Genomic DNA, 15,387 nt, shown 5'->3' with positions numbered 1-15,387 from the left:
TATGTTGAGTGAGGCCTCTGCCAAGATTTATAGTGCCAGATATACAGGTGTGTATATTTGTACTTATATAGCGCCATCTATATACATAGCGCTGTACAGCAGTAATACATGTGACTATAATATTAAACATAAGGCCTCTCGTATAGTGACGGCGACGCGACCGATGACGGCACTCGTCGCCATTAGCGAAAGTTGTAATTAGGTTTTTAGCGATATCGCTGGCGACAAGGCCCAGTGACATAACTAAGGGGGTGGACCACGCAATTTGATTGATTTAGAGACAGTCACTTGTGGTGACTGTCTCTAAAAAATCAAATTTACCCGGCTTCAAAATTTTTGGTCGCTCCGTCGCTTTTACTATAACCGCTTGCGACGGAGTCAATGTATTTGTTTTGGAGCGATGTTGCCATTGCAAGGCACTATAAGCGCAGCCTTTAGGCCTCGGCCATGTTACCTGCTTGCTGACACGCGCTCCCGCTCAGCACTGAGCCCCTACAGCCGCAATTAGAGCGGCTTTAGTAGGGGCTCGCCTACGCTTCCGCGCGCTTGCGGAAGCGCAGGTCTTAGGGAAATTTAAAATTCCCCCGCTTGCCGGCGCGACAGGCCGGTCACGTGAGCAGTTCGCCCAATGAGGGCGAACCAGCTCCGTGACGCCACTGGTCCGCCCCCGGCCCGCCCCCTGACGGCACGCAGGGCAAGCAACCGCAAGGCCAGGGAAAGCACCCGCTTTCCCTGAGCCTCAGCGCGCCTCGGCACACCAGCGGTAAGCATGTCCGAGGCCTTAGGCTGCGGCCCCAGTACCTTCGAGGCGTGCGTTGTGCGTTCAAGCACCGCCCCCACCGGTCAGTCCGGTCCCAGTTATTACCTTGTCACGCACATTTCCCCAGCAGTGTGCAACAGGTTTTCAGTTAAGACTGTGAAATTGAGTTTAGAGTGTGCGACGGAGGCGTGGCCACACCCCGTTGGCAGTTGAGGGCAAACCAGCCGCGTGAGGTCATGGCCACGCCCCTGCAAACCCCGCCCCCTCCCGTCGCAAACGCTCCCTCTGTCCCAGGATCGCGGTGCAGCGCTGTGCACACGCCGCCCCTCCCGCCGGGCGCGCGTGCTACAGTGCTGACTGGGACTGCACCCTTAGGCTGTGGCCAGGCAGGGAGCGAGCGCGCTGGCGCTCATGCGCAGTGACGTCATGCTCCCTTCCATGAGATGGCATAATCAATACAGCAGTATGGCTCCTTCCATGAGATGGCCTAATAAATACATCAGTGCCGCTCTCACATAAGGTGGCCTAATAAATACGTCAGTACTAGAGATGGGCGAATCCGCTCCACATCCCTTTCCCAGATTTTCGCTAGTGTAACCCCCCAAATTCATTTTGCGGTGTAAAATCCACAAATGAATGTGGCCGATTTCAATCCGCAAGGATTCATCAAAATAAAGCTCTGGAAAAGTCCACACAAGATTTCATGCACACCTTCACCCAAAAAGCGAGATTTAAATGAAATAAGAAATTGTGGCTATTCAGTGATTAAGGTGTCATTAAAAAGTTGTGGGACTGTGCAAGAGATTCTATAGTAGTTAAATAATGGGACATCATGGACATAATTTGTAAAAGAGCGGTGCTATATTTGAGGAGAGGAAGCCTTTTTTTCCCCCTTATATGCATTTTATGTTGAACGGGACATGGAAGAGTAGGTCTGCAAATTAAAAATTAGTGAGACACTTCCTTAATAAACATCAAGAGAACAGAATCCTATATAGTGCACTCTGAAGAGGGCCCCCTCATATTATACCCAAAATAATAAAATTGCATTACATGTTAAACAACTCAATCTAAAACCACGATAAAAACCGGAGTAGATGCAAACTCTGTATATTGTGTTATTCGGAAAGCCTGTGCGGACTCAGAACAGTATGACCGGTTCAGTTCAATGGTGTAAACCGGCTACATGTGTTTCTCTCTGGGGTTGTGGTGACCTAGATGGTCTGGTACGAACCCCCACTGAACAGCAAGGAACTCTTCTCAGATATTGCCCGTGTTGGTGGCTCTCCTGTTTGTTCCTTGCATGCAGGGAATAAAACTTGCCCAAAAGAACAATGGAAATATAATAACATCACTTTTATAAAAAAAAAAAAGAGTTAGTCCAAACTGATGCCACAAACCTTAGTGAAAAACCTTTTGTAAAGGGAGAGTCAGCAACTCTTGGTGCATTAATGGTAGTAGTCCGTGTGTTGATGTTCTCAATAGCAACATCTAGCATAGAGATAGTTATATATCTCTAAGTATCTATAGCCTTACATTTATATCGCTGAGTATACCCTGCTAGGTTGAATGTATATAGCGTGATATTGATACTACTGTATATACAGAGTAACCCAGGTTAGTCTCTGTGATATAGATATACTATATTGTAGTGCCCTCAATTGGGCTACAAATCCAGAGCAACATCTGCCTAACAAATACTTCAGAATGCGGACAATTGGCTAAGGATAGTATGCCTCAGGTTTTTAATCAGCCACGTGGTCTGTTTTGTGGCTATATTGCAACCCCAAAAGCTTCAGTAGTGGAAGTTGAATTCTGATCACTACAGTCCCTGAAATAAGGCTAGCTGTCTGAGGATAATCAGCCCCAAGCATGGTCATCACGTAAACAAATGAGAGTTTGCTAGGATCTGTAGAAGGGCCTACCACAGCCTGGTGGAGATTAATCCTACTCTGTCAATTACAGATAGCGGGATAGCTGTGTCCCAACAAAGAGACCGGGAAGTGTCCGGCGCCAAACGATCCATCTCACTGCACCCCGTCTCAGAGTCACCCCTGTGACGTCATTAAAACCCTGACCAGAGTTCAGGGAAGGGGGGGGGGGTGTCGTACCACTAGGCCATCTGTAGGGAAGGGGGGGGGGGGTGTCGTACCACTAGGCCATCTGTAGGGAAGGGGGGGGGGGTGTCGTACCACTAGGCCATCTGTAGGTCACCACAACTACAGAGAGAAACATGTAGCTGGTTTACACCATTGAACTGAGCTGGTCATACTGTTCTGAGACCACACAGGCTTACTGCATACCACAGTATACAGTTTGCACTTGTTCAGGGGCATAGCTATAGCCCGGGCAAAGTGCTCTTGGAGGGCACACTCTCCCCCTGTCGGCAGCCAGGCCCCATTGCCTGCACATTAATTCCCTGCAGCGGGCAGGAAGCAGAGGGAAATCCCTTCCTCTGCAGGTGGGTGGGACCTGGCTCAGGGGGCGGGCCCCGAGATGCCGTAGGGAAGACAGGGAAATTCCTTCCTCTGCAGATCCTCTGTAGGTGGGTGGGGTCTAGGTCAGGGCCTCAAGTCGTGCAGCAGGGGGGCTGGGACAGTTGAGAGGGAGGGGAAGGGTTAAATCACAGGGGTAAAAACAGACATGAAAAGGAAGACAGAAAAGAAGAGACACAAAGAGAAAATGAAGTACAAAAGAGAAATACATGAGGGGAAAGAAAGACATGAGAGCAACGAGAGATAGAGAGACCCCAGAGAGAGAGGGGCAGAGAGATAGTGAGAGGGGATCAGAGAGAGCGAGAGCAGAGGCACGAGGGGGATCTGAATTTTTTTTGCCCGGGGGCCCGCACGTCTAGCTACGCCACTGCACCTATTCCGGTTTTTATCCTGTTTTTAGATGGAGTTATTTAACATGTAATAACATTTTACTATTTTGCGTTTAGTATGAAGAGGCCCCCTTCCAAGTGCACATATAGGGTCCTGTTCCCTTGATGTTTATGTTCTGTTTCTCCCTTAGATGCACCCGTCATTTCTGTAATAATAGAGACATTGAGTGGAGCAGACTCACTTGTAAGTTAAAATAATATAAATAAATGTTACAGATGCTTCAAAAATGTTGAAATGTATTATAGTTGATATCTTTAAGTGTTAATCTAAAATTACATTGCAATAAGTTTGTGGCTCTTCTACTCCTAAAAAAAAATAATCTGATATGGTCCTCTTTGGAGAATTAGTGAAGAGCCCTGCAGTAAAGGATTTAAAAACTGCTTTGGATACAAACTGCTAAGCCTCTTAATATTGTAAGTCAGAGCACCGGACAGACAGTGCAGTAACCTCAACTCACTGGAATTGGAATGATTTCATTAACTGCGTGTTTTACCCGCTACTCACCATATTGAAAAGGGGCCTGGGAATCTAAAGCTCATAAATGCATCTGTTATCTTCCAATGATTGAAACAATCTTCTGAAAGTGGCCAGTGCAAAACGCTTCATAAATATAGCTTGATCAGGTTGTCACACCTTTTATTGGGCTAAATAAAAAATAATCCTTGGGTATTTTTTTTTTGCATGAGCTTTTAAGATTGCAAAAGGTCTATTTCTCATTTGACCACTAAATGAATAAAATAGCAACTTTCTTTTTTACATTTTTAGAGGTGTAATAACACCTTTCCATTTTAGCAGCAGCTGCACAGTGATATGAAGAGCATTGCATTATATTACAGAGCTGGAGTTCCTTACATAACTGTATTAAATGTATGTGGTGCCTGAATCCTTGGCAGAATTACACTATTATTAAGGCTGTTCTATTTTTGTAATTACAGGTGGGTGTTATCTTTTAACATATTATTTACGGCCAGATGCACCAGCAGGTTCCCTCTGGCAACAAAGCGGTTACATTTTAAAATGAATAATTAGGGGGAGGTGTACCATTTCCAACAAATGTTCTCGCTTTAAAAAAAAAGTATTATTATAATTGCAAAGGCATTTGACAGTGAACAAAAATCAGGGGGGGGGGAGGGGTTATGGGTGGTGGCATGTATATATATATATATATATATATAATGTTATGGATCTATAGTGCCTTAAAATGAAAACAATTCTGAAATGGCAAAATAGCTTATTTTCCAACATAAGGTGTTAGGTATGTCTTCTCTAAATATGTACTGACAGCAGGACTGCACCAGTAGTGTATTCATATGAAGGTATATTGGAAATCATCAGCCTAAGGCCGCGTCCATTGTGAGCGCGGCGCGATAAAAATGCCGTGCCTGTATGAGGCAGGCCGTAGAGCGCACGATGAGAAGCGCCGGCGCTCACGATCCAGGAGACAAATTTGTTTCTGGCGGTCGATGGCCGGGTCACGTGAGCGGATCACACAATGATGGCGAACCAGCTCCGTGACACCATGGCCACGCCTACCCCATGGCCACAAATCGCTGCAGGCGTAACACCACGAGCACGGTCGCGCACTCACCATGGACACGGCTTAAAGCTGCCTTGCCACTTGCCAAATAACCTTCCACATGTCTGAACAATGGAGCTCTTGCTTGTTCAAGAGTGTCTCTCTCTTTATTTAGTAGACAGATTGGACCTGTTTAAGGAATGCAGCACCCAATTGTCATGAAATTATCGTTTGAGTTATTTAGATAGATTATTACACATTATCATGGAGTACTCACTGAAGAGTGATCTATTCGAACCCGAGTAACTTTACAGCAGGTGGCCATTCTGTAACATTCCCGCTATACCTAGCTCTCACTTCTGTTCCCTAATTTCTAGCTCCTGTTTAAATTATGCACGAAACGTTTCACACTATCAAACATAATTACTGAGATCATGACTTCCCATTATATTAAATGCCCTGACCCTTTATGTATTTGTGTGCCAGGATGTGGGCGACTTCTGTATATCAAAGTAATCTCGGCTTTGCCAGCCCTCACATGCTCCTGTTCCCAAAGTTTATTATTTTGCCTCTTTCTAGGCAGCACATTGATGAATTAGGAGTTTCCAGCGAAAAAATAAAAAAAAATTCCTTCATTTGATGTAGAAGTATTCACATTTAGAATCTTTTTGTTCTACCTGTGACAAACTTTATTAAATCTGGACTGAGGTCCAAGGAGAGTGACTAGTTCAAAGTTGAACAACAACTCTGGTTCTATGAGCCGATTTCCAGAATTGCACCCTCGTTTTTGAGCTGCTGTAATTCTCGTGTGAGATGTTTATTTGTAATACAGATTAAAGCAATGGAATATACAAAAGACTAACTAGGGCTCCGCTATGGCCACTGTACAGTAGCCAGATAAAAAATATATATTTATTCTTCCGCCCATATAAAAAGTTTAAAATAAAAAAAATACTTCACATAACTCGACGTTGTTTCTAATATTCTCTCTCCCCTATATACCACTGTCCTTTTAAACAGAGCAATCCAAGCAATAGTCTACTTTTTTTCTTTTTATAAATCCGTTCTGGAATTATTGGATTGATTTGAAACGGAAAGGCGGTCATTTAGTCAACCCTGGGACGCAGAATCTTTGCTGATCTATCACGCGAGAACTAAATTGATTGGCAGTTTAGGTACATGGTTTTCAATAAAAAGTTAATCAATGGCTAACGATCTTAAAAATAAATAAATTTTTTTATATATATTTAATTTTTTTATTTGCTTGGATTGCCTCTAAGCTCTGTCTCTCACTGCCTCCTCTCTGAACGTACAGTAAAACCTCAAATTATTGGTGTACACAAAAAGGTATCTTAAATACGAGAAAAACAAAAAAGTTTCCACAGCAGGTATGGGGGGGGGGGGGGGGGGAATGGGCAGATGGGGGCTAAGGGGTCCTTTCTTCCTCTCAGCGTATATTTTGACATGTGCAAAACATACACCTGCATTACCATAACTAAGAACGCATTTGTTACCTATAGAAATATTCCAGTTTCTTTCACTGAAAGATATGCTGGCAACAGGATTTCTTTAATAGAACATCTTATAGGAAGCCTACATTGGTGCATGAATGTAGCCTGCGAATTTGAAAGACTACTCCTGGTTGTTTAAATGACATTGCTTGAAAAATACAATGTAATCTTCATACATTTGCAGAAAATAACGTGTGCACTCAAGGCTTTGTTTTTTTTTGTGTCTTTTAAAGACTTCCCACACATTATCTTCTGTATCAAAGAACTTAAGAAAAATACACACAACACTTTTAAAAACTGTGAAACAAGTATGCACGGTCTTGTTGACTGGAGTTAGTTTGCCAGTTTCCAGTTTTTTTTGGCTCCAACAGCGCAACGTACCAATGCAAACAAAACCTCAGGTGAGAGGCACTGGTGGGAACTTGGAAAGGAATCCTTGGATCAGTCAGTGAATCATAAAGTGCTTCCCGTTCTGGAAAAAACTGTAAAGCTGGCTACGTTGTCTATTGCAACAGGGAGAATGTGCGTCCCAGAAGGTACTTTAAACAAGTTCCCCTCCCAGTTGCATTTTGGCACCGCTCCTGTTAACCTCCAAGACGCTGTCCCTCACCCCAGGCAAATCCTCCTGGACGCTCTTCTGGCAGTGGGTTATAATTTGGGTCTTCATCTTGAGTATCAAAAATTGCTTTCCTGTGAAAGGGACAATAGGTATAAATGCAATAGGTGCCACAGACCTTCCCTTCTTTGCACAGCCCTAGAGGGAAATTATAGGTGCAGTATTTGACACAGGAAACTCAGAGTATATACTGTAGTTAGTCATTACCAGTAGCTAATTCAAGGGAGTCACTGCAAACATTAATCGAAGCCTCTCTCTAACATGATTGTTAGGCTACGGCCCCAGTGCCGACTGCTGCCCTGCAGCTGTGTAAACGGCGATCTCCGGTCTGTGGTGAGCTGCAGGAGTTTGCGACCGGGTGGGGGTGTTCCAGGGGCGTGGCCATGACCTCACGCCCTCATTGGCTGAACCGAAGGGCGGGCGGGTGTGGCCAGCCCTCCGTCGCAAGTTGTTAAACTCGTCGTAAAGCGCGGCTGTCAAATGCGCGCCAAGGTACATAGTGGGCCCAGCCCCATTGAGGGGCAGTTCATGCAGCAGCATTTACTGGGGACATAGCCTTAGACTGATCTATATTATACTAGTGTGTTTGCATTGAAAAAAATATACAATGTATTCAACCCCACATACATAAATAAGGGCAGAGACAAAATACATATTTACAGAGTCACACCCTGTTCACCAATTAAAATCAAAGTGCTAGGTTGGGGGGGGAGGGGGAGAGAAATTTAACAGACCTGCACATTAATGGCAGCTTGTGACTAACTGCTGAATTAAAATAAATCTTTGGACAAACAGAGACGGCATTTTCACGTTAAGTTTTTGTGAAAAAAATGTCTCATGATGTTTTGTTTCATGAAAATCACAAATGGACAATACTTCAGTCCTAGTGGCAGATGTAAATATGTTGAGGCAGCAGGGGAAATTGTAAACTATAAACATCTGCATTTGTCTCTGGAAATACATAATCTGCAAACCCTTTATTTCTAGATTAAAATATACATATACATATTAAATGATCCAAAACACTCCATATAACAAAGTAACCCATTCACAGAAACAACATGTCCCGCAAATGTAAAGGTTAAAATAAATATTTGCTTACAAAATGTATGGTGTCCTAAGAATTTTTCCTCCTCCAGGTTGGTTCGGAAACACATCCTCTAAAAAGAAATATATGTGCCCAACTGCAATACCTAAAAAGCAAATACAAAACAAATGCAGGACTTTAAGTAATTAAACAATTCTGATTACAATAGTGGGACCTTCAATTTCAATTCAATTTAGTGCACAATGCTCAAAGTAAAATCTAGAGAACACAACTGCAATAAATGTGGAGTTTAACTTTATCCCATCTTTAAATCTCTATATTGCAAGAGCCTTCAAAAATAATAATGTGAAAATAATAATGTGTACACACACACACACACACACACACACACACACACACACACACACACACACACACACACAATTTTACCAAGAGTCTTATTCTTACCCAGCAGATCCACAATAATGGAATTTCCCAGTAACAGCGAAAAGCCCATGAGCACCCAGGGCAGGAACGGGGCTTGAAAGTTGAGGAGGCCAAAGAAATTCATGCGGACGTAAGGATTCCTTCTGCTCCACACATAAACGAGCATTATTGTAAAGGCTTGGCCTAAGAAGACTAAATTAACAAACAATCCAAAGATCTGGTGATTAACATTAAGGAGGATTATCGTGGACAACGCAAAATTGGTTTCACCATTGCAATTTACCTTGTATGTCAACAGTCATACTATCAAATAATGAAAAAGCAACAAACTGCTGCTGTGTAGATATTAAGGGCAGTTTTATTGGCATGGCTTTCAGAAGTGCTAGATTCTTTTCTCGTAAATAGATCTAGCCTTCAGTTGCAACAACTTTGTTCATATCAAATTCCGCAAATGTCAATCCCGTTCTCCATTTTATTTTCATCAGGAATAACATGTATCTTTTTTTCTTTTTCTAAGGTTGCCGAGAATATGTGTAAATGAATGCTTACAAATCAGAAATGTTATTTACTATTGTTATGCATGTGTACACCTGATGAGAAAAATATAATTGGGTAATAATTTTTTTTTTTTTTTAAAGAGAGCTGGAAAGTAAAAAAAAAAAAAAAAAAAATTAAGAGTTTAGGTTGATAAAAGCAAATACACCATTAAATTGATCTATCTTCTCCACAATTCTTGTCCAACAAAGGATACGGTCATTAACAGACCACCAAAAAGGAACATAAATACAAAATCTGCTGTTCGACCTCGGAAAGAGCCTTCTTCAAGCATCCTGCAGTATCGGTATCTGTAGTAATCACCAATGTCAAAGAAAATACTGCACCCTTGCTTGAAGGGCAATAGAGATATGCTGCATTCAGCACCAAGCGGTTTGGTGAATTTGTCTGGTTGTAGCGGTTACCATTTGTTTTCATGTATGCTGCTAAGAGGTGCTGCGACAGGGCACCTAGACATACTGGCAAAGACGACTAGGCGACCACCACCATAAGTATTGGAAAAAAACATCCTGTGAGTGTGCGAGAGGTAATGATAAAGCAAATTGTGTCTCTATTGTACCTCATCAGATTGGGGCATTATTTACATGAAGGTTATAGCTGGGAACAAATACAATATTGACAATCTCCAGACTAATAATTTGTGCAAAGAGTTTTTTGTTTTTTTACTAATACTATTGATTTAACATGAGAATACATTTTGCTGTGGAATTTTGGAGACCCCTAATTATCTGAAATGGAAATTCCAAGAACATATTTTTCTAAACGCACTAATAAACCACATTACAATCTTACCACTTAAAAGCACCGGCATGTCCGGGAACATTAGGCTGCGTCCATAGAAGGACAAGCAGCGCTGAGTTGTGCGGACGCTCCGCACTGAGCCCCTGCATCCTCAATGAGGATGCCTTGAGAGGAGGCTCACGCGAGCGTCCGCAGGCGTGCGGAGGCTTTGGAGTTTTCAGCCGAGCGCCAAGCTGTTTTTCAGCGCGCTGTCGGCTGAAAACATCCAATCAGCCTTAAGCAGCGTCAACGTCACGGCGCCGTGACGTCGGCGCCGTGACATTGACGTCAGTGCGTCGCGGGCGATTGGCCCAGCGACGTCACTGCCCCGCCTCCAACCACCTCCCCCCGGCTCCCTTCGCTGGCTCTTCTGCAAGTCCGTGGAATCGCGCTGACTTAAGCAGGCGAGCCTCAGCGTTAGCGCGCATCCACTCTCCTCACCCCTCTATGGCCCGGGCCTTAGATAGCTACCCACATAACACTATTTGAATTGAGGTGGTATTCTAGAAAATGCTAAATGAAGTTGTGAAACAAATTAAACTCATTTGTGACCTTCATTTTACAGCCAAGAGCTACAGCACCATGATAGTATATTTATAAATAGAGCACACAACATTGAATTCAGAAACATCTTAAAGGATACAGAAAAATCATATTAAATAAAAAATTGAATCCAACAGGTCCAAAAAACAAGAAGTTTGTAATTAATCGCCATGCCTGTGGTATATAGGGAAAAAAGGGACAATAATTAGATCTGGTCTGTTACAAGCCAACCTAAAAATGTAAACACAACAAGAGTATCAGTTACCTTAAATGATGGCAATCGTATTACAAAAATAATTGATTTTCAAGACTCCATAAACAGAGTAAAAAAACCTCCTAAATAAGAGTCGTGTCCTGGTTTGCATGAAGATAATCATTGTCAAATACACTATTACTTAAGGATTCGCACACAATTTCAAACTGTGGGTCATGCATCCTAGACTCTCTAATTCCAATCAAATGCCAAGGGAAAATATACACGCACTACCACACAAATGCACAAGTTGGGGACAAAAACTTAATGATTTAATAAAGTTTGCTTTTTGTTTTTGAGTTGTTGCCTGTACCTTGTGCTTACGAATGCTATCCCAGTTCCTTCTGTATAAAATTGCTTTGGTGTGCTGTAACCCATGCACCTTTCTATGGAGGAGTTAATCATTGCGGACACTGTCAAATACGAAGGAGAAATTCCCAACCCAGTTTCCGAACATTACCCCCTTTTATTAGCCATTCTTTATATTAGCATGGTTAATTGTGTGACTATCCAGTCAATAGCAATTAGAAGGATTTTCTTACAGTACTTTAATGTGACATACTGTAGACAAGGAGCAAATGTACCTTACATTTATATTGCTACATTGCTGCATTTAGGCAGCGTGTTTGTTAAAGCAGTAATCCTGGGCATACTTATACCCCCAGCTCAACAGAGCTCTTAGGTTGTCATCCGACATCTAGGGACCCCCTGGTTCAGGAGAGTACGAGCCGGAGGTGGACCGGGGACCCCCGGGCAAAGAGGGAAAACAAAATGGCCTCATGGGTCAGGGTTTGTTTAGGCTGCCAATAGAAAAGTTGAAACCACTGCTTTCTATTAGTAACCGCGTCAACATTAATAAAACAAAGTGTGTCAAAACCGACACCAGAAAAATACAACTCTCTAGAACAGGTGGTCCCTCCACATCGAGGGACCCCCGACCAGCTCTGGGATAAGATTAAACAAAAACAAGCAGCTGAGATTGCTGTTTTAACTAGTGACATAGTTACATAGTAGATGAGGTTGAAAAAAGACATACATCCGTCAAGTTCAGCCTATGCTAAATTTACATGACAGATACTTTATCCTATATCCGTACTTATAGTATATTGATCCAGAGGAAGACAAAAAAAACAAAAAAAAACAGTGTTATCATCCAATGATATCTCATAAGGAGAAAAATAAATTCCTTCCTGACTCCAAGAATTGGCCATCGGATTACTCCCCGGACCAACATTCTTCCCACGTTTACTGATTAGGTATACCCCTGTATAACTTTCCTTTCTAAAAAGACGTCCAACTTGTTTTGAACATATCTATTGTATCTGCCATCATGAACGACTGAACTAATAACTTAATTATTGGTTCTCAACCTTTTTTGCATTGTGACACGACTGCCTTATTTTTAAAATGCAGGTGAGACCCTTATTCGGGTTTCCATGTCAGAACTACCTTCATGATATTACAGATTAAACATTTTATTTGATTTATTTTTAACTGCTGTAAATGCAAAATGTTTCAATGTTTAAAATGAATTTAAACTTTTTATGTACCCTTGGAAATCGTATCTTGCGCTTAAATCCGGTGTATGTGTGCCGGATAGTCCACTGCACCTTCTAGCTTTTGGGTCATGTGGTCCCTAGTGTTCTGATCACGTGACTCAGATTCACCCCCTTGATATCAAAAACAGAAGGAACTCGAGAGAGCGCGGAGGCCGACATCTCCTCTAGAAACAAGAAAATATGTCCATGGTGTTGGGGTAACATCATCAAGCCACCAGCGTGCCACATATGACGTTTCCCCAACATCATTGAGCACTCAAAGGGTTACATTTCCCTGACACCTGGCCTGAGGGTGAGGTACATGGTTGAGAATCACTGGTTTATCCAACAAAGCCGGAGAAGCCAATTTTCCAATAAACGGGGGTAAAAAAATAAATAAAAATAAGTACTTACCTGATAATGTCTAAATATTAACTCTGGGTTAAAGTACAGCTGAAATGGTGTTATGAGCTCTAATTGCTGTAACAAAAACAAAACAATACAAATGCTTAACCTGTGTTACATTTAATGTTTGAAATGTTAACAGAGAAGATGCACAAAATAAAACAATGCTACATAATAAAGGGATGGGTGGACCAACATGACAACTCGTCTCAGACCTTTAATTCATGTGTAGTCAAATCTGACCAGACTGGTAGGTCTCCAAAAACCTAACACCTAGGAAAATATTCCCCTAACAAAATGCCACAGTCAGCAGCTTCCATCTATTTCAAATACAGCTACTAGGCCTCACCTGTAAGTGTTCTGAGGACACCAACACAGGATGCAAATATACAGTAAAATGCAACAATATAGAGAATGATATCCCTGGTGTATTTATTGGCAGCGACAGTGTGATGCGTGTCCTTGCTGTCTGCGTGTTAATAACGTCACTGCGACATGTGTCTCTGGTGTTAGTAATGACAGTGTGACGTGTGTCTCTGTGTTAGTAATGACAGTGCGACGTGTGTCTCTGCGTTAATAAGTGTTAGTAACTACAGTGTGACGTGTGTCTCTGTGTTAGTAATGACAGTGCGACATGTGTCTCTGTGTTAGTAACGGCAGTGTGACGTGTGTCTCTGCTGCTAGTAAGTGTTACTAATGACAGTGCGACGTGTGTCTCTGTGTTATGTGTCTCTGTGTTAGTAATGACAGTGCGACGTTTGTCTGTGTGTTAGTAATGACAGTGCGACGTGTGTGTCTGTGTTAGTAATGACAGTGCGACGTGTGTCTCTGTTTTAGTAATGACCGTGCGACGTGTGTCTCTGTGTTAGTAATGACAGTGCGGCGTGTGTCTCTGTGTTAGTAATGACAGTGCGACGTGTGTGTCTGTGTTAGTAATGACAGTGCGACGTGTGTCTCTGTGTTAGTAATGACAGTGCGACGTGTGTCTCTGTGTTAGTAATGACAGTGCAACGTGTGCCTCTGCGTTAGTAAGTGTTAGTAACTACAGTGTGACGTGTCTGCGTTAGAAGTGTTACTAATGACAGTGTGACGCGTGTCTCTGTGTTAGAAATGGCAGTGTGACGTGTGTCTCTGTGTTAGTAATGACAGTGTGACGCGTGTCTCTGTGTTAGAAATGGCAGTGTGACGTGTGTCTCTGTGTTAGTAATGACAGTGTGACGTGTGTCTCTGTGTTAGTAATGACAGTGTGACGTTTGTCTCTGTTAGTAATGACAGTGTGACGTGTGTCTCTGTGTTAGTAATGACAGTGTGACGTGTGTCTCTGTGTTAGTAATGACAGTGTGACGTGTGTCTCTGTGTTAGTAATGACAGTGTGACGTGTGTCTCTGTGTTAGTAATGACCGTGCGACGTGTGTCTCTGTGTTAGTAATGACAGTGCGACGTGTGTGTCTGTGTTAGTAATGACAGTGCGACGTGTGTCTCTGTGTTAGTAATGACAGTGTGACGTGTGTCTCTGTGTTAGTAATGACAGTGTGACGTGTGTCTGTGTTAGTAATGACAGTGTGACGTGTGTCTGTGTTAGTAATGACAGTGTGACGTGTGTCTGTGTTAGTAATGACAGTGTGACGTGTGTTACTAATGACAGTGTGACGTGTGTCTGAGTTACTAATGACAGTATGACGTGTGTCTGAGTTACTAATGACAGTATGACGTGTGTCTGTGTTACTAATGACAGTATAACGTGTTTTTGTGTTACTAATGACAGTATTACGTGTTTTTGTGTTACTAATGACAGTATGACGTGTGTCTGTGTTACTAATGACAGTATGACGTGTGTCTGAGTTACTAATGACAGTATGACGTGTGTCTGTGTTACTAATGACAGTATGACGTGTGTCTGTGTTACTAATGACAGTATGACGTGTGTCTGTGTTACTAATGACAGTATGACGTGTGTATGTGTTACTAATGACAGTGAGACACGTGTCCCTGCATGCCTCGGGTGTGTGTGTCACATACATGACATACATGCCTCGGGGATGTGTTTGTGTGTCACATACACTGTGACATGTCACTGATGAAGGTGTGTATGTCCGGGACTGTCATAAGCAGCAACTTCCACTACTGTTCAGCACAGAAACCCAACAAATACAGCAAATCCTCTGCCCCGGGCCGCGTCCTTACCACTACCGCGGTGGTGAGTACGCAGGCCGTGGTGTAGGCTCGCGTCACCAGCGGGATCTGCATGTACTCCTGCCGGAATGTCTGGTACGCCATCTTATCCTCCCGCCCGCTCTCATCTCCGCCTCCCTCCACTGCCAGCCGCACAGCCACATCCAAACACGGAAATAACAAACAGCCAATGGGCGGGTAGCCCCGCCTCCCACCTGTCTCCTGATTGGCTGCTGCGGCCGTCGCTCCGCCCTTTTCAGCCCTTCTGTGTCACGTCCTCATTCCGTTGGTCCGCGTGTCGGTTTGTGGTCAGTTCTGATTGGCTGGAGCCCGGACTTTAATGTTCCGGAGCCCCTGTTCACCGGCCGGTTGGAGCAGC

At 43.1% G+C, this 15,387-nt stretch overlaps 1 protein-coding gene across 1 annotated transcript; it reads right to left on the bottom strand.

Moving 5' to 3' along the window:
* Positions 1–6,858: 6,858 nt before the first annotated feature.
* Positions 6,859–15,187, bottom strand: DERL2 (derlin 2). The gene is made up of 7 exons (XM_075590003.1): positions 15,021–15,187; positions 12,846–12,911; positions 10,741–10,814; positions 9,514–9,607; positions 8,784–8,979; positions 8,391–8,481; positions 6,859–7,362 (listed from the first exon to the last, which is right to left on the bottom strand). The coding sequence occupies exons 1-7, from the start codon at positions 15,111–15,113 to the stop codon at positions 7,257–7,259; spliced, it is 720 nt and encodes a 239-aa protein (XP_075446118.1). The 5' UTR covers positions 15,114–15,187; the 3' UTR covers positions 6,859–7,256.
* Between the last annotated feature and the right edge of the window lie 200 nt (positions 15,188–15,387).

This window comes from Ascaphus truei, chromosome 3 (assembly GCF_040206685.1).
Source record: "Ascaphus truei isolate aAscTru1 chromosome 3, aAscTru1.hap1, whole genome shotgun sequence".
NCBI lineage: Eukaryota > Metazoa > Chordata > Amphibia > Anura > Ascaphidae > Ascaphus > Ascaphus truei.
The sequence above is the reverse complement of the archived record's forward strand: the minus strand, read 5'-3'. Positions and strand labels throughout refer to the sequence as shown.